Below are 22,071 nucleotides of genomic sequence, written 5' to 3' on the forward strand. Positions count from 1 at the left end.
TTGTTGTTGTTAGCATCTGGTGCTAGCTGCGCTAACGGATATAAGGAGCTTTTTCAACAACAAGGTGGAGGGAGAGTCCTCTCCAGTCAGACTGAGAGACTGATAACTACAGCTCAGGTGAGGTAAAGGACTCTCTGAGTGTTTAGATAGTTAACTTAGTCTAAGTTATCTCTGTGGATCTCAAACGGTTTGGTCACCATTTATGTAACACATATTTCCATTTGAGGGGGGAGTGATTAGTAAAATATGCATGAATAATAAAAAAAAAACGTTAACTAGGTGAAAAAAGGCAAGATAAACTATTAAAACTTGTTGAGATAAAAACAAAATCTTACCGGGGGAGCATGCCCCCGGACCCCCCTATAGGATTTGAGGTCCACCCCCACTTAAAATATGTTCACATAGGTTCCTAAATAGATTTGCAATTTTTTTTAAATAGTAACCCATGTCCATATGTTTATTTTTGAGTAGTAGATTTAGAGGGCTATCACTACGGGCAGCAACGCTGTAAAAATTGACAAATAAATCCAGCAAAATGGCACAAAAAACTGGTAGTGGCCTGGCTGGGTGTATAATTCCCGGCCTGACTTATTGTCCCAGTCCGGCCCTGGTTGCAAGCGTACAGAGACCGGGTTGATGACTCTGGACACCGGGAAAGGACCCACAAATCTCGGAGCCAGTTTCTTTGAGGCGACATGGAGTGGTAAGTCCTTAGTGGAAAGCCAAACCTTTTGGCCTGAACTGTAGGAGGGAGCGACCTGCGATGGACGTCTGCAACAGCCTTCATCCGAGCTGAACTTCGGAGAAGAGACTGACGAGCGGAGCACCAGCCCAAACTCGGCGACAACGTCTGATTATGGCATGAGCCGATTAAACCATCACCTCTTCCTCGTTGTTAGGGAAAAGCGGAGGCTGGAAACCATTGACACAATGGAATGGAGAGAATGAAAGAGAATGGCGCCTCTGCGGTGTGAACAGGAAAAACCGGTACTTTTCAGCTCCAGCTCTGAGCCGGAGCTGAAAACGCGTTGGTGTGAAAGGGTCAGACGAGAGGGGTGGCGACGAGAGTGTCACGTTACTTCTCTCACGGCATAGTTCACGGCATGGTATGCGACGATCGACACGACTGTCTGCTCAGTGAGTTCGTTATTTGGCATAAATCCCACAGTAGACTAGAGTGCTGACGGAGAGCACCGGAACGCCGCTCCAGCTCATCAAATATTGCAGTACCCATAAGGAGCCGTACACATGCCGCAGTGTTTGCGTGGCTGTGTCTTTAGTTGTAAGCACAGTGGCGATCTGTTATTAGCATCTGGTTAGCTAGCTATGCTAACGAATTTAAAGAGAGCTCTCTCCTGAGAGGCTCAAATAACCTCAGCTCAGTGAGGTTACGGCACACCTTGATATGATAATTATAGTTATTAATGAGACATTAGAGACTACATTAAAAACAGGTGTAAAATACTATATGACAGTAACAAAAAAGTTGTTAAAAATAACAAGAATACAGTTTTATTACAGTAGCGTACAGTGATTTGTAAAATATCCAAAAAGACAAATCTGCTTACAGTTCTGTTTTCATATGGGTGTTGAGAGATGTATCCATAGATCTCTTCATTTTGCTCTCAAAGTGCACCAGATTTATGCTTTTAACTTCCCCCACACACACACTTAAATCATGTCCACATGGATACGATACTAATACATTTGCACACATCTTGTGTCCATATCTTTCTGTTGTGGTGGTCATGCCACAACCGCGCACGTGCATGCATGCGCGAGTCATGGTAAAATAGCTTCAGAGGTTGCTTTTTCTTTGCACAGCATGAAAGAAAGAAGAAATGAATGGGCTGTGATTTTAGTTTTTTTAAGCCGAGGTTGAGTTCAATCATTTGTACGACCCTCGGAGGATGTTGTAAAAATGGAAAGGAAAAAGGTTCCCCACCCATGCTGTAAATAATAATAAAAACCCTTGATTTTTAACTTAACATCTCTGTCTCATTGATCTGAGTATATTATAAAGAATAACCAGTTAATTGAAGCATTATAGCACAGGCCTTTGTCAGATGGTATATTACGCTGTTTTTGTTCTGCTTCGAATAGTTCTCTCTTTTTTCACCATACCTGTGTTTGCATCCCTGTACTTAACATAAACAAAACCGTGGAGCACGACAGACTGTCTAAGAACTCTGAGGCATGAACTCAATTGCACGACTTAAACTCAGACTCGGATAGTGTTTCAAAATAAGACTTTACTGGGATTTGCACAGTAATGAAAACAAGGAAAACAAAAACACTCTTTCGAGGAAAACTAGAACAGTGATCAATAACATAGATCCGTGAGATGTCCGTGAGGTAAGCGGGAACGTAGGTCATAGAGAGACAACGAACTGACAATGAACAGGAGGGAGCTAACACAATATATACACAGGTAAAGGGGACACAGGTGGAAACAATCAGGGCGGGGAAAACAATCAAGTACGCGGGGAGCGTGGAGGCCTGAAATGAGAGGGAGAATTAATTAAGGGAATAAACATAAAGCACAGGACAAAGGGACATGACAAAACTAACATAAAGAATACACTTTCACTATAAGTTTCTTGGACATGACACAGACAGGAACACACTTACGGACGGGAACAGGCAGGTGACATGGACGAGCATGGAACATGGACATGAAGAGACGACAGGTAGCATGGACATTAAACAACGACAAACAGACATGGAGCACAGGATTAAAGATTAAACCCAAAAAACTGGTGAGAATTATTTTTTTTATAGAATGTTTTTATCAAAGTCTTTTGCAGTGGACATTTTTTTCCCGAATGGTCAATTAGTCGATTTGTTACACAGGGAATTAAAGACCCATTTGAAATGTTTAAATTGGAATTCCAAAATAGAGAAAATGGCCTTGTTCCAAAAAAAATCAGGCCATTTGCACAAACGGTAAATGGACTGTACTTATATAGCGCTTTATCCAGTCTTTAAGACCCCTCAAAGCGCTTTACATACTACATGTCATTCACCCATTCAAACCCATTCATACAGAGCAGTGTATGTTACTCTAGGACCTAACATTCACACACATGCACACACCGTTGGCCATCGGGAGCATCCATCCATCCATCTTCTCCCGCTTATCCGTGGTCGGGTCGCGGGGGTAGCAGTTCCAGCAGAGAGCCCCAAACTTTCTTTTCCCTGGCGACATCAACCAGCTCTGACTGGGGGATCCCAAGGCGCTCCCAGGCCAGCGAAGAGATATAATCCCTCCACCTGGTCCTAGGTCTACCCCTTGGTCTCTTCCCAGCTGGACGTGCCTGGAACACCTCCCTAGGGAGGCGCCCAGGTGGCATTCATAGGTGCCCGAACCACCTCAACTGGCTCCTTTCGACGCGAAGGAGGAGCGGCTCAACTCCGAGTCCCTCCCTGATGACCGAACTTCTCACCTTATCCCTAAGGGAGACACCAGCCACCCTGCGGAGAAAACCCATCTCGGCCGCTTGTATCCGCGATCTCGTTCTTTCGGTCATGACCCATCCTTCATGACCATAGGTGAGGGTAGGAACGAAAATGGCCCGGAAGACCGAGAGCTTTGCCTTCTGGCTCAGCTCCCTTTTCGTCACAACGGTGCGGTAAAGCGACTGCAGTACCGCTCCCGCTGCTCCGATTCTCCGGCCCATCTCACGCTCCATTGTTCCCTCACTCGAGAACAAGACCCCGAGATACTTGAACTCCTTCACTTGGGGTAAGGACTCATTCCCTACCTGGAGTGGACAGTCCATCGGTTTCCTGCTGAGAACCATGGCCTCAGATTTGGAGGTGCTGATCCTCATCCCAGCCGCTTCACACTCGGTTGCGAACCGATCCAGTGAGTGCTGAAGGTCGCAGACCGATGAAGCCATTAGAACCACATCATCTGCAAAAAGCAGTGGTGCAATCCTTAGTCCACCGAACTGCAGACCCCCTCCCCCATGACTACGCCTCGAAATCCGATCCATGTATATTACAAACAGGATTGGTGACAAAGCGCAGCCCTGGCGGAGGCCAACCCTCACCGGAAATGGGTCCGACTTACTGCCGAGGACCCGGACACAGCTCTCGCTTTGGGAGTACAGAGATTGGATGGCCCTGAGTAGAGACCCCCTCACCCCATACTCCCGCAGCACCTCCCACAGTAAACTCCCTGGGAACTCGGTCATACGCCTTCTCCAAGTCTACAAAACACATGTAGACCGGATAAGCGTACTCCCAGGCCCCCTCCAGGATCCTTGCGAGAGTAAAAAGCTGATCCGTCGTTCCACGACCAGGACGGAATCCGCATTGTTCCTCCTCAATCTGAGGTTCGACAATCGGCCTGACCCTCCTTTCGAGTACCTTAGAGTAAACTTTCCCGGGGAGGCTGAGTAGTGTGATGCCTCTGTAATTGGCACACACCCTCTGATCCCCCTTTTTAAATAGGGGAACCACACCCCGGTCTGCCACTCCTTCGGTACTGTTTCCGACTTCCACGCAACGTTGATGAGACGTGTCAACCATGACAGTCCCTCAACACCCAGAGCCTTCAGCATTTCCGGGCGGATCTCATCCACCCCCGGGGCTTTGCCACTGTGGAGTTGTTTGACGACCTCAGTGACCTCCCCCCGGGAGATTGGTGTTGATCCCCCGTCATACTCCAGCTCTGCCTCTAACATAGAGGGCGGAGTTGTCGGGTTCAGGAGTTCCTCAAAGTGTTCCTTCCAACGCCCTAACACTCCATCAGTTGAGGTCAACAACGTCCCATCCTTACTGTACACAGCTTGGATGGTTCCCTGCTCCATCGGGAGCAATTCAGGATTAAGTATCTTGCCCAAGGATACATCGACATGTTTACTGCATGGGCTGGGATCGAACCCACAACCTTCTGGTTGAAAGACGACCGCCCGCCCTCACAGCCACAGTCGCCCCACACAACCAAAGTTATTGCCAAATGAAATGTGAAAAATGACCCATTTGGACAAACGTCCACAGTGATACCGGAGGGTTAAAATAAATGTAGTGGAGTAAAAAGAATAATATTAGCCTCTGAGTAGAAGTATTAAGTAGCATTACATGGAACTACTTTTGTACTAAGTACAATACTTGAGTAAATGTACTTACTTTTCACGTTTTTTAATCAAGGTTAAGGTGCGCGTAATTTGCCGTTCTATCCACGTTGGATGAAGGCAAGGCAAGTTTATTTATATAGCACCTTTCAACACATTCAAGGTGAAGCTTTCATACATTGACTTTTATCCCTTTTTAATCCACAGTTTTGCTGCAGAATTGGACTAAATCATAGTTTACCTACATGTTGTTTACAGTGCGATGCATTCAGCAGCTGGAAAGAGTCACTAGGAAAGAGTCTCTCTGCAGGAATCACCCCGGCAGTCATCGTGCAGAAAGCAGCATGGTTGTCTCATCTCTCAGGTTAGATTTTAAGCACATAGCTGATCAGATCTTTTTTGGCAGATGTCGGACCTACATAATAATATCTGTCCCTACTCACATATTTATTAGCCTACTTTGCTTAAAAGCAACGGAAGCATTATCAGATTGCTTGCCTAAGTTAAACTACACTACGTACAAATCAGTGCTGCTTAAACATGTTGAAGATGGCCCTTTTTAAAAGATCTTCATAGGTAATAAATGATTCACTTTGTTAAGGTACTTTAGCTCCCACCAACAAAAGCAATAACATGTCTGTTAAAGTGGTTTCGCCTTTAAGGATCGCCGCGCTGTCATCGTCGCCTTTATGCCTTCCCTGTTCAAAGTCCTGGGGTGTTTTTTGATAAGGTAGGCACTGCTGGTATTAACCTCACTTTGCTCCACACCTTGACACGGTCCCTGAACGTCTCCTGAAGACCCTCTTTCCCCCAGAATGGATCCCGTGTACGAGACCCCCGAGGTCATCTACGATAACCAGTCGCCAGGTATTTATGACGTGACATACGAGACGCCATACGCAGAGCCTTCTGACGTGATGGCAGAGTACGAAAACATCGAAAGGGCCAGAGAAGCACCAGCTGCCCCTTCTCTACCTCCATCAGCCAAGAGGAGAGGCAGTTCCTCCTCTTCCTCCTCTTCCTCCTCATCCTCCTCATCTTCCTCACATTCTGGAGATGAAAAGAAAGGGGAAGGAACAGTGAAAAGGAAGGAGGAATCGGAGAAAGAAGAGGTGGAGGAGAGCAACATAGAGCTGAATTTGGAGAGGAGATCTCCAGAAGAAGCGAAGAAGGCGAACTCATCACGCAAATCCTCATCTTCCTCATCATCATCTTCATCTGCCTCTGAGAAGGAGGAACCAGAGGAGAAGCCAGAGCCTGAAAAGGATGGACCTAAAATACAACTTTATGTTAAGGTAAGGGAACATTCACTTAAAAAATTATTCCAAATTGACTTCATTTCAATTTAAAGTGTGTGTGTGCTCATGCAGAAACACAAGCAGAGACCTTTCTTTGGACCAAGTCATAAATCTCAGTCGTTATCCCATCATATCAGTTGCTCACGAACAACTTTGAGTGTGCAAGGTCAATGAGCGTCTCCTAAAGTGTGTGTGTGTGTGTGTGTGGTCCATAGTTCGACAGTAGTCCTATTGTTTGGGCCCTCTACCTCCATGTGCTATTCACACACACACACACACACACACACACACACATATACACACACACACACGCGCACACACACACACACACACACACACACACACTTCTATTCATAGGTCGTCATGTTTAGTCATTTCTGTGTGTGTGTGACTGTGTTCTAAATATAAGTTGAACTCCCAAGAATGTTCTGCACGGCCAATTGATTTCATAAGAAGTGTGTGTGTGTATCTATTTATCTAAACTGCACATTGTACCTCCACACCTAAACACACACACACACACAATATATTGCGTACCATGCACATCCCCCACTAAAGTCCACTTGCTCTGGAGCATCATAAATATGACACTTTGAAACTACAACTGTAAAAATGATAGCAATTGAACGACTGAGATCACTCTTGGCCGCACCTACACACTATTTTAATGCCAACTGACTCCTGAAATGTTAGCAAAGCATTAGAATTGGAGACTATCTTTTATTAGTTATAGTAAAAGCTTACTCATTTATATAAAAACAAATCATTTAACATCATCAAAAGTCAACAAGAAGCCACCTTATCTTGACTTTTGTTCTGCATCTTAACATAAATTCATTTATAAACAACTTAACATTAACAACTACATTCTTGATGGATAACTAACATTTAATTAATGATTTATCAACACTTATTAGGTGACACGCCTAGAGAAGGAATTTCTACAACCTGGCAACCCAAAAATCTTTCCTCTTGTTATTAAAGAATTTCTAAATTATTTATATACCATTATAACTCATTAGCTACGGCTCCTAACCCCGTTGTTAATGTGGCTTTATAACAAAGTGCTACTGATATACTTAACTCTTTACAAACTCAGCAATACATCCTAAATTTCCCTTCAAAGATGCATCACAAATATCTAGTTTCATTATCAAATCAAGAAGAACCAGCTCCTTACCGTGGTAGAGAGGTTTGTGTGCCCTGATGAACCTGGGGGCTGTGTTGTCTGGAACCTTGTGTTCCTGGTAGGCTCTCCCATGGCAAATTGGTCTCAGGCAAGGGGCCAGACTAAGATTGGTTCAAAAGACCTCATGAAAGAAAAACCAGGAAGTGAGGATACCCGGCCCGGAACTACTCACAAGTTCCCGGTTGGGTGCTTCGTTGTTGGAGTTTACCCCAGTGGACGAGAGGGTCGCCTCCCTACGCCTGCGGGTTATGGGGGGGAAAACTCTGACTGTTGTGTGTGCTTATGCACCCAACAGCAGTTCAGAGTATACGGCCTTCTTGGAGACCCTGGAAAGAGTCCTGTATGGGGCTCCTGAAGGGGACTCTTTAATCTTGCTGGGAGACTTCAACGCACATGTGGGCAATGATGGAGACACTTGGAGGGGCGTGATTGGGAGGAACGGCCCCCCCTGATCTGAACCGGAGTGGTGGTTTGTTACTGGACTTCTGTGCTAGTCATGGATTGGCCATAACAAACACCATGTTCGAACATAAGGATGCTCATAAGTGTACGTGGTACCAGAGCACCCTAGGCAGAAGGTCCATGATCGATTTCGTTATTGTATCATCGGACCTGAGGCCGTATGTTTTGGACACTCGGGTAAAGAGAGGGGCGGAGTTGTCAACTGATCACCATCTGGTGGTGAGTTGGGTCGAGTGGCGGGGGAAGCCTCTGGATAGACCTGGTAAGCCCAAACGTGTCGTTTGGGTGAACTGGGAACGTCTGGAGGAGGCCCAAGTTCAGGAGGCCTTCAACTCACACCTCCGGCGGAGCTTTTCGGGCATTCCTGTGGAGGTTGGGGACATTGAACCAGAGTGGTCGGTGTTCAAAGCCTCTATTGCCGAAGCCGCGGCGGGGAGCTGTGGTCTCAAGGTCTTAGGTGCCTCAAGGGGCGGTAACCCTCAAACCTCCTGGTGGACACCGGTGGTCAGGGAAGCCGTCCGACTGAAGAAGGAGGCCTTCAGGGATTTGTTATCCCGGGGGACTCCCGAGGCAGTTGCAAGATACCGACAGGCCCGAAGGGCAGCAGCCTCAGCCGTGGCCGAGGCAAAGCAGCGGGTGTGGGAGAAGTTTGGAGAAGACATGGAAAAGGACTTTCGGGCGGCACCAAAGTTGTTCTGGAAAACTGTCCGACACCTCAGGAGGGGGAAGCAGGGGACCATCCAAGCTGTGTACAGTAAGGATGGGACGTTGTTGACCTCAACTGATGGAGTGTTAGGGCGTTGGAAGGAACACTTTGAGGAACTCCTGAACCTGACAACTCCGCCCTCTATGTTAGAGGCAGAGCTGGAGTATGACGGGGGATCAACACCAATCTACCGGGGGGAGGTCACTGAGGTCGTCAAACAACTCCACAGTGGCAAAGCCCCGGGGTTGGATGAGATCCGCCCAGAAGTGCTGAAGGCTCTGGGTGTTGAGGGACTGTCATGGTTGACACGTCTCATCAACGTTGCGTGGAAGTCGGAAACAGTACCGAAGGAGTGGCAGACCGGGGTGGTGGTTCCCCTTTTCAAAAAGGGGGATCAGAGGGTGTGTGCCAATTATAGAGGCATCACACTACTCAGCCTCCCCGGGAAAGTTTACTCTAAGGTACTCGAAAGGAGGGTCAGGCCGATTGTCGAACCTCAGATTGAGGAGGAACAATGCGGATTCCGTCCTGGTCGTGGAACGACGGATCAGCTTTTTACTCTCGCAAGGATCCTGGAGGCGGCCTGGAAGTACGCTTATCCGATCTACATGTGTTTTGTAGACTTGGAGAAGGCGTATGACCGAGTTCCCAGGGAGTTACTGTGGGAGGTGCTGCGGGAGTATGGGGTGAGGGGGTCTCTACTCAGGGTCATCCAATCTCTGTACTCCCAAAGCGAGAGCTGTGTCCGGGTCCTCGGCAGTAAGTCGGACTTATTTCCGGTGAGGGTTGGCCTCCGCCAGGGCTGTGCTTTGTCACCAATCCTGTTTGTAATATACATGGATCGGATTTCGAGGCATAGTCGTGGAGGAGGGGGTCTGCAGTTCGGTAGACTAAGGATTGCACCACTGCTTTTTGCAGATGATGTGGTTCTAATGACTTCATCGGTCTGCGACCTTCAGCACTCACTGGATCGGTTCGCAACCGAGTGTGAAGCGGCTGGGATGAGGATCAGCACCTCCAAATCTGAGGCCATGGTTCTCAGCAGGAAACCGATGGACTGTCCACTCCAAGTAGGGAATGAGTCCTTACCCCAAGTGAAGGAGTTCAAGTATCTCGGGGTCTTGTTCTCGAGTGAGGGAACAATGGAGCGTGAGATGGGCTGGAGAATCGGAGCAGCGGGAGCGGTACTGCAGTCGCTTTACCGCACCGTTGTGACGAAAAGGGAGCTGAGCCAGAAGGCAAAGCTCTCTGTCTACCGGGCCATTTCCGTTCCTACCCTCACCTATGGTCATGAAGGATGGGTCATGACCGAAAGAACGAGATCGCGGATACAAGCGGCGGAGATGTGTTTTCTCCGCAGGGTGGCTGGCGTCTCCCTTAGGGATAAGGTGAGAAGTTCGGTCATCCGGGAGGGACTCGGAGTTGAACCGCTCCTCCTTCGCGTCGAAAGGAGCCAGTTGAGGTGGTTCGGGCACCTAGTTAGGATGCCACCTGGGCGCCTCCCTAGGGAGGTGTTCCAGGCACGTCCAGCTGGGAAGAGACCAAGGGGTAGACCTAGGACCAGGTGGAGGGATTATATCGGGACGGGTGGCACAGTGGTCTGTGCATCCGATCATCAGATCAAGGGGGAGTGCTGGGGAACTCCAGTTCGAAACCCGCTCCTGCCGCCACTGCGTCAGGCCGTTGTGTCCTTGGGCAAGACACTTCACCCGGATTTGCTCCTGTGGGTATTGTCCACAGTACATGTATAATACCAATGTGTACCTGTAAAAGCGCCTCGATGTCTTCGAGGCGTGAAGATGGACGGTGTGGCGCAGTGCGCTGTGCAATGATCATCAGATCAAGGGGTGAAACCCGCCGCTGCTGCGTCTGTAAAGCCGGTGTGTCCTTGGGCAAGACACTTCACCTGAACTTGCTCCTGTGGGTATTGTCCACAGTATCTGACCATTGCATGTATCATATATGTGTAATGTGTGTATATGTAAAGCGCTTTGAGTCATTGATAAAGTGCTATAATAAATGTAAGGAATTATTATTATTATATCTCTTCGCTGGCCTGGGAGCGCCTTGGGATCCCCAGTCAGAGCTGGTTGATGTCGCCAGGGAAAAGAAAGTGTGGGGCTCTCTGCTGGAACTGCTACTCCCGCGACCCGACCACGGATAAGCGGGAGAAGATGGATGGATGGATTATCAAATCAAGACATGGTAAAACATAGAGATATAAACATGAAACATCAATCACTTTAGGTACAAGTTACCTTTTTCATTCGGTTCTCGTTTTAATTGAGTTCAAAGCTTTTGTGGGGATAAAACCACAATATACTACAAATACAGAACACATTACACATACTGCAATAAAGCAAAACACAAAAAAACACCTTATTAATGATAGTAAATATGTAAACAATAGGTACAGCTCTGGGTCAGCTTAGCTAGCATATCATATTTGTTTGGAAGGATCGTTATACCTGTAAATTATTTAATTGGAGTTGATAATGTGTGTCAGAGTTGACAGCCTGATACCCCCATGGGTGCTGATGAGTGTGTGAAAACTCCAGATGATTCAAAGTCACCCGGTGTGTGTTCTCACAGTCAGAGCTGTGCACCCTGGGGTGACTCTTCTTTTCCAGTGACACCCCCTCCCCACGAAAAGGGGTCTATTTTTGTCCAGCACTGTAACGCCCCACTGCTGAGGCCTTGGGTACAAATTGAAACACACACACACACACAGTTAGTTTGACAGAGCTGCTATGGGACTAGGCGGACTTCACTTCGTGAACCTGGAGTAGAATCTGCTGTAAACTGACACGACACACACACACACACTTGCGGAAACAAAACACATATGCAAAGCGTGTTTTTTTTTGGACCATGACGGATACAGCAGCCGAGGAGGACAAGGACCCTGATATTGAGCTATTTGTCAAGGTGGGGAGTGTGTGTGTGTGTGTGTGTGTGTGTGTGTGTGTGTGTGTGTGTGTGTGTGTGTGTGTGTGTGTGTGTGTGTGTGTGTGTGTGTGTGTGTGTGTGTGTGTGTGTGTGTGTGTGTGTGTGTGTTTGAGATCATCACATGCCGACAACAGATCCGTTTTCGCTTTCAAATTCTGGAACAACTTGACTTTCATTCCCTGCATTCTGCCTGTTAAGTAGATTCAAGCTGAATGTGCACCCTACTGTATAGGATCTTTAAAGTGTGTGTGGGGGTGGATCCATTAAGCGTGTGCATGCCATGTTGTTGTTGTTGTTTTTGTGTGCTGATTTTCCATGTGTTAACCTGACACCCACGTGCGTCGACAATCTCTCTCTTTCTCTCTTCTCATGAATTATTCCTGGAGTCCTTTCAGTTCAGAACTGAGAGCTGAAGCTTTATAATGCTCTGAAGTTATGATACATTATGTGCTGGTATGTGTGTGTAGGTGTGTGTGTATTTAGAAATATATATAATAGTAACATTATTTTTCTCCGCACAGCACTTTCCTAAACATATAGACATGAGTGGTATTCATTTCCTCATCTAAGTATTGATAGATAATAAGTGTATTTATACATTGGTGCTGATTATTTTGAATACGTGCTACACATTAACGTAAAGCCATTACATTAGAACTGATTTCAAATGTCCTGAATGCATATTTAACAATGACTATTTTGCTAATGAACTTTCCGTAAAGTTTGTAATGCATCAACTGTAATGGCTGCATGGGGAGTATTGGAGTCATGTTTTAAAACACAAACAACAGCATGATTCACACAGTGGTTAGAATGTTTTTCTGTGGAGGTGTGTGTGTCCCTGCGGAGGTGTGTGTCCCTGCGGAGGTGTGTGTGTCCCTGCGGAGGTGTGTGTGTCCCTGCGGATTGATAATATTATTTCCATATCTGATAACTGCTGCTGTATGGTACAGTAGGAACTGAGCAGGCAGTGAGGCGGTTAATGGAAGCAGTGTGGATTATTCATGCTGGACTCAGTGTCTCGTTACAGTGTCCTATTGCACACACACAGATGTAGGTCCCCACAAGGATAGTAATGCTAGGACACACACACACACACACACACACACACACACACACACACACACACACACACACACACACACACACACACACACACACACACACACACACTACTGTATGCGATCATATGCCAATTATACAGTATCAGCTTTTTCCTGCTTTTATTTTTGGGAGGTTTAGCATTGGAGGTTAGATAGTTTCATTAGTGATGAGGTAACAAAACTATTTCAATGCTATTGCAAATAAATGTGAATACAGAGGATACAAATCTGTACAAAATAGCAACAAAAACATTTGAAAACATTTGGTATTGGTGCCTTATTTCTCTTACATTTTAATATTTCCTCACATCAAATGCAGATAAAGTTATTACCCTGTGCTGCTATAACTCCTGGCTTAACTCCAGGTGTGTTTTAGTTTGCCTTGGTGTCACTGATTGTGAATGAGCGTGTGTGAGTCCTTGGACATGTGTGTGTGTCTGCGTTTCTGTAGCATCGTTGGCATCTTACCTTGTCTTCATGTGTGTGTTTACAGGCTGGGAGCGATGGGGAGAGCATCGGAAACTGTCCCTTCTCTCAGCGCCTCTTTATGATCCTCTGGCTGAAAGGAGTAGTCTTCAATGTCACCACTGTGGACCTCAAAAGGTAAGGAAACTATTGAATAAGTCTGCACAGGAGTAAAGCTCAAAAACTCAATTAAACCCACATTTTAATAGAAGGCAAAACATGCTTTCACTTTCTATATGTGCTTCAACAATCATACATTTACATCCCATTACTTGCCGTTTGATTACCACTAATAGATACAATTTTGTCCCACGCATTTAATTATGTCTCGCTCCAAGTGCTGCTCTGAGAAAAACTAGAAGTTAATGAACAAATCTCAAAGGGTCACTTTAAAGATTATTAGGAAATGAGGCCTGAGGTAGCAACCATTGCTAAATAAACACGGAAAGGAGGATCATTTGTTTACAGGTGGTTGTGATATTGAAATAGCGTTTCATTACAGATTTATGGAGGTTGTAAATTCCTTCCCGTCTGATTAGGAAACCGGCCGATCTCCACAACTTGGCTCCAGGGACGCACCCTCCTTTCCTCACCTTCCAGGGGGAGGTGCTCACCGACGTTAACAAAGTGGAGGAGTATCTGGAGGAGATGCTGGTTCCACCAAAGTAGGTTTCACACCCGTAAACACACGCAGGAAAAGGTGATAAACGTCCTAACTTTTTCCTGTGTGTTAGGTATCCCAAACTTGCAGCAAAGAATCGGGAATCAAACGCAGCGGGAAATGATATATTCGCCAAGTTCTCTGCTTACGTCAAGAACAAAAGACCGGATAATAATCGAGGTAAGTACTCGAGACCTATTAGTAAGTTTATTATTTATTTATTTAACAAATCAGACCTTTCTTAACTGTCAATGCTGCAAAGTCATACCTCCACTGTATGATTCTATCCCACATTGAATACTGTCTGACAAACTGGTCGTTTGCTTGAGCCACAAACCTGAAACCCATAGAACAGCTGTTCAAGAGAGCTATCCAGGTGTTTGACAGAAAGCCATATTCATACCACCACTGTACCATCCTTTAAAAACACAATTTCTTGAGTTTTGACAATTTAAAGTCTTTTAAAAGTATGTGTTTTATTTATAAATGTTTACATGGACTGCCCCCCCTCCCCCCCTTAGGGGAATTCATCCACAGAAAACACACTGGACGCTGCACTAGGTCAGGAACCAGAGGAGACGTTGAAGTCCACCGCAGACGGACCACTTTTTGACAAAATGTCCTCTCCGTTAAAGGCAGCTCGTTCTGGAATAGCCTCCCAACTGAGATACGGGATTGTCCCACTCTCAATAGCTTTAAAGGTCAACTCAGAGAATGGTTGAGAAACAACCAGACGGGCAATCACCGCTAAATGCACTTTAACACAGGGTATCTCCTCCTGCACTTTTATCTTTCTTGCACTTTATGTCGTTGCGGCTACATTGTACTACCATGTCATAAATACTTGTGAATGCTGCTCTTGCACTTTTTGCATATCATGTATTTTGTTTTTACTATGTTTGTAAAATGTAATTTTCTTAAATGTTTTTGTGATGGAAACTAGCTCAAAGCTAAAGCTGGCACTGTTACGCTTGACACATTTGAATGTTTTAAGTGTTCATTATTGTGCATTGTCCCTGCCAAATAAACGATTAAATAAAATAAATGTATCAAGTAAGCAGGGGCGTAATTTAGACCAATCTGAGGAGTGAAGCAATTTGACATTTAAATGTGATGCAAATTGATGTAGCTTTGATTTTTTGACATTTCCCAAATTGGGATCAATAAAGTATTATCGTATCTTATGACCTTTGTATTTGGTGTATATGTGTTTGTCCCAGGGCTAGAGAAGAGTCTGGAAAAAGCCCCTCAATGAGATAGTGATGCAATTTGACATTTTAAATGTGATGCACATTTTTGTAGCTTTGATTTGTTGACTCTTATGACCTTTTGACCTTGGTATGTGTGTGTGTCCCAGTGTTAGAGAAAAGTCTGGAAAAAGCCCTGGCCAAGCTGGACGAGTATCTTCTGAGTCCGACAGCTGACGAGGTTCAAAATGGACGTCACAGCGGAGATGGGGAATCCAAACGCAAATATCTAGACGGAGACGAATTGACGCTGGCGGACTGCAACCTGCTTCCTAAACTCCACGTCTTAAAGGTGACTTGATTGATTTAGTTTGACTCCTTTTTTGTTTTAAACTTCATTTGACTAGGGGTAGAAGAATGTGAGAATTTGGTTAGGGGTATTTCCAAATATCTGGAACAAACTCCCAGAAACCTGCAGGTCCGCTGCAACTCTGACTCTTAAATCCAGGCTGAAGACTTGCTTTTAATTGAACTATTCATATCTCACACTGCACTGTAAATTTTATTCATGTAGCTGTGCTATTCATGTTTTATTATCTTTGCTTTTTAATGTTTCTAATGTGTTTTATGCTCTTAATATCTTTCAATTTTGTAAAGCACTTTGAATTGCCTTGTGTTGAAAAGTGCTATATAAATAAACTTGCCTTGCCTTAATTTGTCTTTGGTGGGAAAAATGCGTCACGTAAACACTAGTGAAGATAATGAATGTATAGCTGAGTATTAATAATCTTTTATTAGTAATATTACTTTCTTTTCGGATTTGTCAACTCTTATGTAGTTAAAGGTGGGGTAGGTAAGTTTGAGAAACCGGCTCGAGATACACTTTTAGTTATATTCCATGGAATGCTCTTAACATCCCGATAGCAATGAATATCTGAAGTGCTTTGACAAAAAATACATAAAAAAATGTCATCTGTGGAAGCCGTGGCGCTGTAAAAAGCACGACCAATCATCTGAGCCGGCCCGGCTAAAGTAACTGGATGGCCTACCTGCCTGTCAGCCTTCCATCTGTACACAAACTTATCTAGTGCCCTTATTGGTCATGTGTGTTGGAGGAGGGGCTCTGTAAGGAAGTGGCAGATTTGTTCTAGCGCACTTGAGCTGGTTTCTCCAAAAGTACCTACCCCCAGTAGCGTGGCGTGGGGAAAAAATTTGGGGAAGCCAATAATACGTCCTTTATTTTGGGTCGGGGGTGTGGTGGTGGTCAATGTAATAATGTAACCAGATGAGTGATTACAGCACCCGGTATCATTTACACACATTTGTATCAGATGCAGGACTTACACACGCCTGTTATCTAACCGACAGGTCCGCACGCACTCTCCAGCCGAAACTCTAATAAGCATTCATTCACAAACTAAATCAGGAGACCTTTAACGTCTTACGTCCGATTCACTCCTTTTTTCCTCGCTGTACACAGCTCCAGTTTGGGCATCGGCCTGTCATCAGATTGTATTTGTTGTTGCTGCTGTAGCGGAAGTTTAGTACAATTATTTTTGATTAAATACTCCAAATCTCCACCCTCCATAATTGCACTTGCTTCAGTTGCTTGCTACTTTCATTCGGCGGTGAGAGTGGTGCAGTGGCGCTATCTATCTTCTATCGATTAGATTTATGATTCGAAAACTATAAAAGTAGGGTAGACATGTAGATATTATCCGACTGAACAAAACTTGCATTTATCTAACAGGTTCGTTATCCACTGACCTTATTTCGAGCTATTTCCCTAAATCCTATGGAGAAATCCCATTGCGTTTTTGTCGAGGGAAACCGAGCGCAGCTTACTTCCGGATTTTAGGAGGCGTCACTGCCACACTAAATTGATGCGATTTGATTGGATTGTGAGGCAAGGGAAGCCAGCCGCCTCTGGCTTCCCTTGGCATGGCCCTGACCAATCACAGGTTGGCAGGGGCATCACGTGAGCCTCATCTGATTGGTCAATCCCTCCATTTTTTTTCACCAAGGGAAGCCAGATTCGGCTGGCCTCCTCTGGCAATAGTGAGTGCAATCTACTGTTCACCATAACATCTAGAGGGGCGCTGTTTGTTTCACTCTCTGTAAAATACTCAATGAGAATGGGGGAGAGGCGTGACAGTAGCCTACCAGATGTGTTCGGGGTGTCACTACCCGATCTGCAGCTCTGCCCGATCTGCTGTGCGCATGTGCGAGATGGTCCGCCATATTGGACAACGCCGGACGGCAACCCAAGTAGGACAAAATTGACATCTAGACCGTCTGAACCATTCGCGAGTTTTTACATGTGACAAAATATGCATTGCGCATTCGCGAGTTTTTACATGTGACAAACGGTGATTTGCATTGCATCTGACAGAATGAAGACTTTAGTGTTTTACAACAATTTGAGAGAATACATGTCTGAAGGTGAATTTCACACAGACCTCTCTAAAAATGAGCGAGATCAAATGCGCCGTGCGTCATCGAACTTTACAGTAAAAGGTAATTAATTCTCATTCTCCTGTTATTTTGTGTTGTGACTAACTGATCAGTTACTTAGCTCTGTCCAAAGTTTTGTATTGTATTTTTATTCTATTGTATTGTCTTTCTAAATGAAATAATACTATACAAAAAAATATTTAATTCAATATTATAATATAATTTATTATTTTATTATTATTTATAATATAATAATTGTATTCCTGAATGACCCCTTTTTTATGTTTGTGTTTCTGTTTTTTTTAATTAATCAAGCAAATTAAAGGATAACAAACTCCAGTTATATAATTCCATATGAATAAATAATATTACATGCAAATGACATTTCCTGTAGGATGCTGAACTCTCCCACCTCTCCCCTCTGCCCCCATTGGACCTGGATCTTAACACCCCCACCCCACCCACACAATATATTTATTGCTGTGCCTTCTTATTTGCTCGTATTATGATGGGATATGGTTTAATTTAGTAAATGGTTGTGTGTGAAAAATGTATATCTCTAAAATGTGTGTTGGTGTATGATCACATTTGTATATGAAAATGTCTGAAGTTCATAAAAACATTCTCAGTGTTCAAGTCAATCACTGCAAAGGGTGACGATATGGCAGAAGGTGCTATATATATATATATATATATATATGGAATTGTGTATATATATATATATATATATATATATATATATATACATATACACACAATTCCAAAGCTGGTAAGGACTCTTTCAAATTTAGCAATAATAGTCTGAAGAAAAGGACTGATAACAGAGATTTGCTCTAATATGTATTCAGTATGATAGGCTCTGTCTTAACCCCAAATAATAAAACACAAAAGTCTTCATTCTGTCAGATGCAAAAGTCTTCATTCTGTCAGATGCAATGCAAATCACCGTTTGTCATATGTAAAAACTCGCGAATCACATGTACCAGATGTGTTCGGGTGTATTTCCGTCGCATCCGTCATCCGTCATATGACGGATTGTACGGCAACTCAAGAGGGCCATCATACACGGTCAAATTCCGAACATTTAAACATAGCCGACACTTCATTCTTTACTTTGTCCGTTATTATATGTAGAAGATTATACTTTTTCTCTGTCATGTTGTTTCCATAGCAACAACTTCAAAGAGGCATAGCCTACACTTCATTCTTTCCTTTGTCCGTTATTATATGTAGAAGATATTAATTTTTTCTCCGTCATGTTGTTTCCATAGCAACAACTTCAAACAATAACAACTAACCGCTAGCCGCAAAGCTAGCATCACAGCCACTGCTCCGTTTTCGGAGACTTTGCACATGTTTTTCACAAACATGTTCACACGCTAGGAGTACTTCCATTAGCTTCGTCTTGATCTGTAGATGTGATTTGATGTGTCGTGTGTCCCCCAACTCCTCTCCAAAGTTCAGATATTTAATAAAATACTCAGGGGAGTTTCCTGAATTTTCATGCCCAAAGCCAAGCACTAGGCCCTGGGTAAATTAAGAGGCTGATCTCGGGCACTTTTGTCCACTTTCCCTGGTGGTCGAAACTCAAGCCAGACATCCCTGGAATCGTCTCAGACAGTAGATGATCAGTGGGGCCTTGTTTTTACTGAATGATATGTTTTTTTATGGGGAATTCAAATATGAGCTTATTTTTAGGATTTTCGGAGACTTTGCACACGTTTTCACAAACATTTTCACGCTAGGAGTATGGGAGTACTTCCATTCGCTTCGCCTTGATCTGATCGTGTGTCTCCCAACTCCTCTCCAAAGTTCAGATACTATATACAAATACTAAAAGGTAAATAAAACATTAAACATAATGACAAAATAACAACCTGAAAGATATGTATTCTATCTACACATTTCGTAATTATCTAATCTAGTGGCCTTATAAAAGTGTTGGCTAAAGTAACGCAGAATATATATATTTTTTAATTGTAAATAATTAGAAACATTATTTATGTGCACAAGTACACACACATAACAAGCTGTACCGAGTTCCTCCGGCTGCAGTTCCGCAGACGGCCGGTGTGTGGCAGCAGAGCGCTGGGAGCAGAGGGAGGTGAGTAGACGGATATGACGGAAATACACCCGAACATATCTGGTAGCCCGAACATATCTGGTACTGACACCGGCAGCAACACACAGCAAAGGACAATTATCGAAACAAAACAAAGTGTTTTTATTTATTTATTTAAATTATAACTACAATCCGAAAAAACAGGGGAAGCCTGGCTTCCCTTGGCCTCCGGGAGAAAACGCCACTGCCTACCCCACCTTTAATATTTGTACTTAGATGTGTTTATTTGTGTTATGTATGCTTTGTGAATGTTTTCTTAAAATGCAAATTTAAAAAAAATGTGTCTTTGGCAGGTGGTGACGAAGAAATACCGAAACTACGACATCCCGTCTGAATTCAAGGGGTTGTGGCGTTATCTCGGAAACTCCTACAGCCGAGACGAGTTCACCAACACGTGCGCGGCCGATGTGGAAATCGAGCTGGCCTATAAGGACGTTGCTAAGAGGTTGGGGAAGTGAATGCATCGCTACCATAGATCGCTACCCTTTTTCTCCTGTTAGAAAACCAACAAAATCACACGGCATACACTCTTTAAAAAGCTATTTTTTAACACATGTGCTGAAATATGTGGTCTATTGACGAAAAATGCATTTATTGGAGTTGCTGTGTAGCTTCTCAAGTCGTAGCGGTATGCCTCTGTAAAAATACTGCTCTTTAAACAAATGAAAGAGGCAGAAATGGTCAGATTTATCTAAACAATTTGATGGTCCCACGGAACAAAATTGCTTTCTCAATTACATATTTGAAAACCGTCAAACACGAAGCTCGGGTTAATTAAACTAACTACTTATTTAAGTTTAGTAAAAGATAATGTTATAATAGTTATGTTTGTTACATACAATAGTTCAGTAAGTATGTGCTTCGCCCTATGTAGATTTACACAGACTTTTATGAAAGACTTAGTCCCAATTTGCAGCTGGGTTAGCGTATTAGCAAATTATTTATTCTCCATATAAAGCGCCTTTCCAGAACCAATAACAAAATAGCAAGAGAAAGGCTTATTAAAACCAGAATCATTTCACATTAAGGCATAAAGCAGTGTTTGATTATTCGTCCTGTCTTTTTTCTTTTGTGGATTATGTTGTATTTTTAATGTATAGACACAAAAACTGGTGTTGGAAAATAGTGTTGTGTTTCAGCCAAAGTAATTTATCTTTTACCATTTTTATAGAGTCTTTCCCTGGCAATGATTGAAGGATTCACATCAGATGTTATTGTATTACTGATCCCTATCTGAAACGGTCGAAGTCCCAGTGTAATTCAGATCAAAACGTTACTTTTAATTGGATAAATCCGCCTGTAGTGAGAAGAAAAGGCACCAAAACAAACCACATCAACCCCATTTTAATCACGAGTGCCTTAGTGGGAATCAAGCTCTCTCCTGCCTTCAGATCTTTGTCTGTACAGTACATTATATATATATCTGAATATAATATGAATGTGACTTCTCTTACCCTGAGGAGCTGTGTGATAATAACATTTAAACTTCTGTAAATGATTGTCGCTCTACTATATTCCTCTTCTTTCCGATGATTAGAACCACGAACCCACTGTGTATATGTCGCTTATTTGAATAATAAATCTATTTTCTCAGAGACTGAGCTTGAGAGTTGTGTTTTTCTTTCACTGGAAGCTGAATGAATGACACTGACAAGTGTTTAGAGTTTGAGAGGTCCTGATAATTTATTCCGGTAAATTATTCTGACCTCCTAATTGACCTTTCCGAAGTTATTGAGTCTATGTAAGTTTGCTGCTTGGCTCAGATCCACCAACGTCAGCAAGATCTCACCTCTTCCTAACCCCCCCGAAGAACCAGGTTCAATTAACTGCTGTTTCAATTCAGACAACTCTCTTTTAATCTGTTTAAGCGATCCCGAAGGATTTTGATATCAGTAAATGGAGTGTGCTCCTACCTAAGTGTGTGTGGCAGGGTGCAATCTTACCTTTGACGCAGGAGAGGAGGGCACAGGTGTCTTTTAAAGGATCCCAATCCAACAGGTGGGAGTCAGTTTATTTGAAGAAAAATAGGTCCAAACTAATACAGGGTTTTTACCTTCTCTCTCACAACATTATAATCATACTAACAAAAAAACCCGTGCTGTGATCAGGGCCGTATCCAGGATTTCCTAAATACCGAGGTCCAAACATGTTAGGGGGGTTCGGGGATACCCCCGAGATTTTTGGGATTTTCATGATCTAGTTAGGTGCTTTTTAAGTCCTGTGGGGGGTCACAAATTGGATAATATATTGATTTCAAACCATGTCAGTGGGCTGCAGCATAAATTATTTTTGAAAGTGTAATACATAAGAATCAGTTGATTGTTACTATTGATGATCTGGACATGCAGAAGGACCTGCACCCTCTCTTCCATCTTCTTTAGTCTCTCTGTCTTC

General features: G+C 43.8%; 1 protein-coding gene across 2 annotated transcripts; it reads left to right on the plus strand.

Annotated features, from left to right (window-relative positions):
- Positions 1-5,856: 5,856 nt before the first annotated feature.
- LOC117562712 (chloride intracellular channel protein 5-like) lies at positions 5,857-21,278 on the plus strand. 2 transcript variants are annotated; one of them, XM_034240594.1, is made up of 6 exons: positions 5,857-6,376; positions 13,282-13,391; positions 13,793-13,918; positions 13,988-14,094; positions 15,272-15,453; positions 19,971-21,278. In XM_034240594.1, the coding sequence occupies exons 1-6, from the start codon at positions 5,897-5,899 to the stop codon at positions 20,133-20,135; spliced, it is 1,170 nt and encodes a 389-aa protein (XP_034096485.1). In that variant the 5' UTR covers positions 5,857-5,896; the 3' UTR covers positions 20,136-21,278. The 2 variants fall into 2 exon arrangements, with proteins under 2 accessions (XP_034096485.1, XP_034096486.1); XM_034240595.1 differs by lacking the exon at positions 5,857-6,376 and adding an exon at positions 11,495-11,664.
- The last annotated feature ends 793 nt before the right edge of the window (positions 21,279-22,071 follow it).

Source organism: Gymnodraco acuticeps, unplaced genomic scaffold (assembly GCF_902827175.1).
Source record: "Gymnodraco acuticeps unplaced genomic scaffold, fGymAcu1.1, whole genome shotgun sequence".
Lineage (NCBI taxonomy): Eukaryota > Metazoa > Chordata > Actinopteri > Perciformes > Bathydraconidae > Gymnodraco > Gymnodraco acuticeps.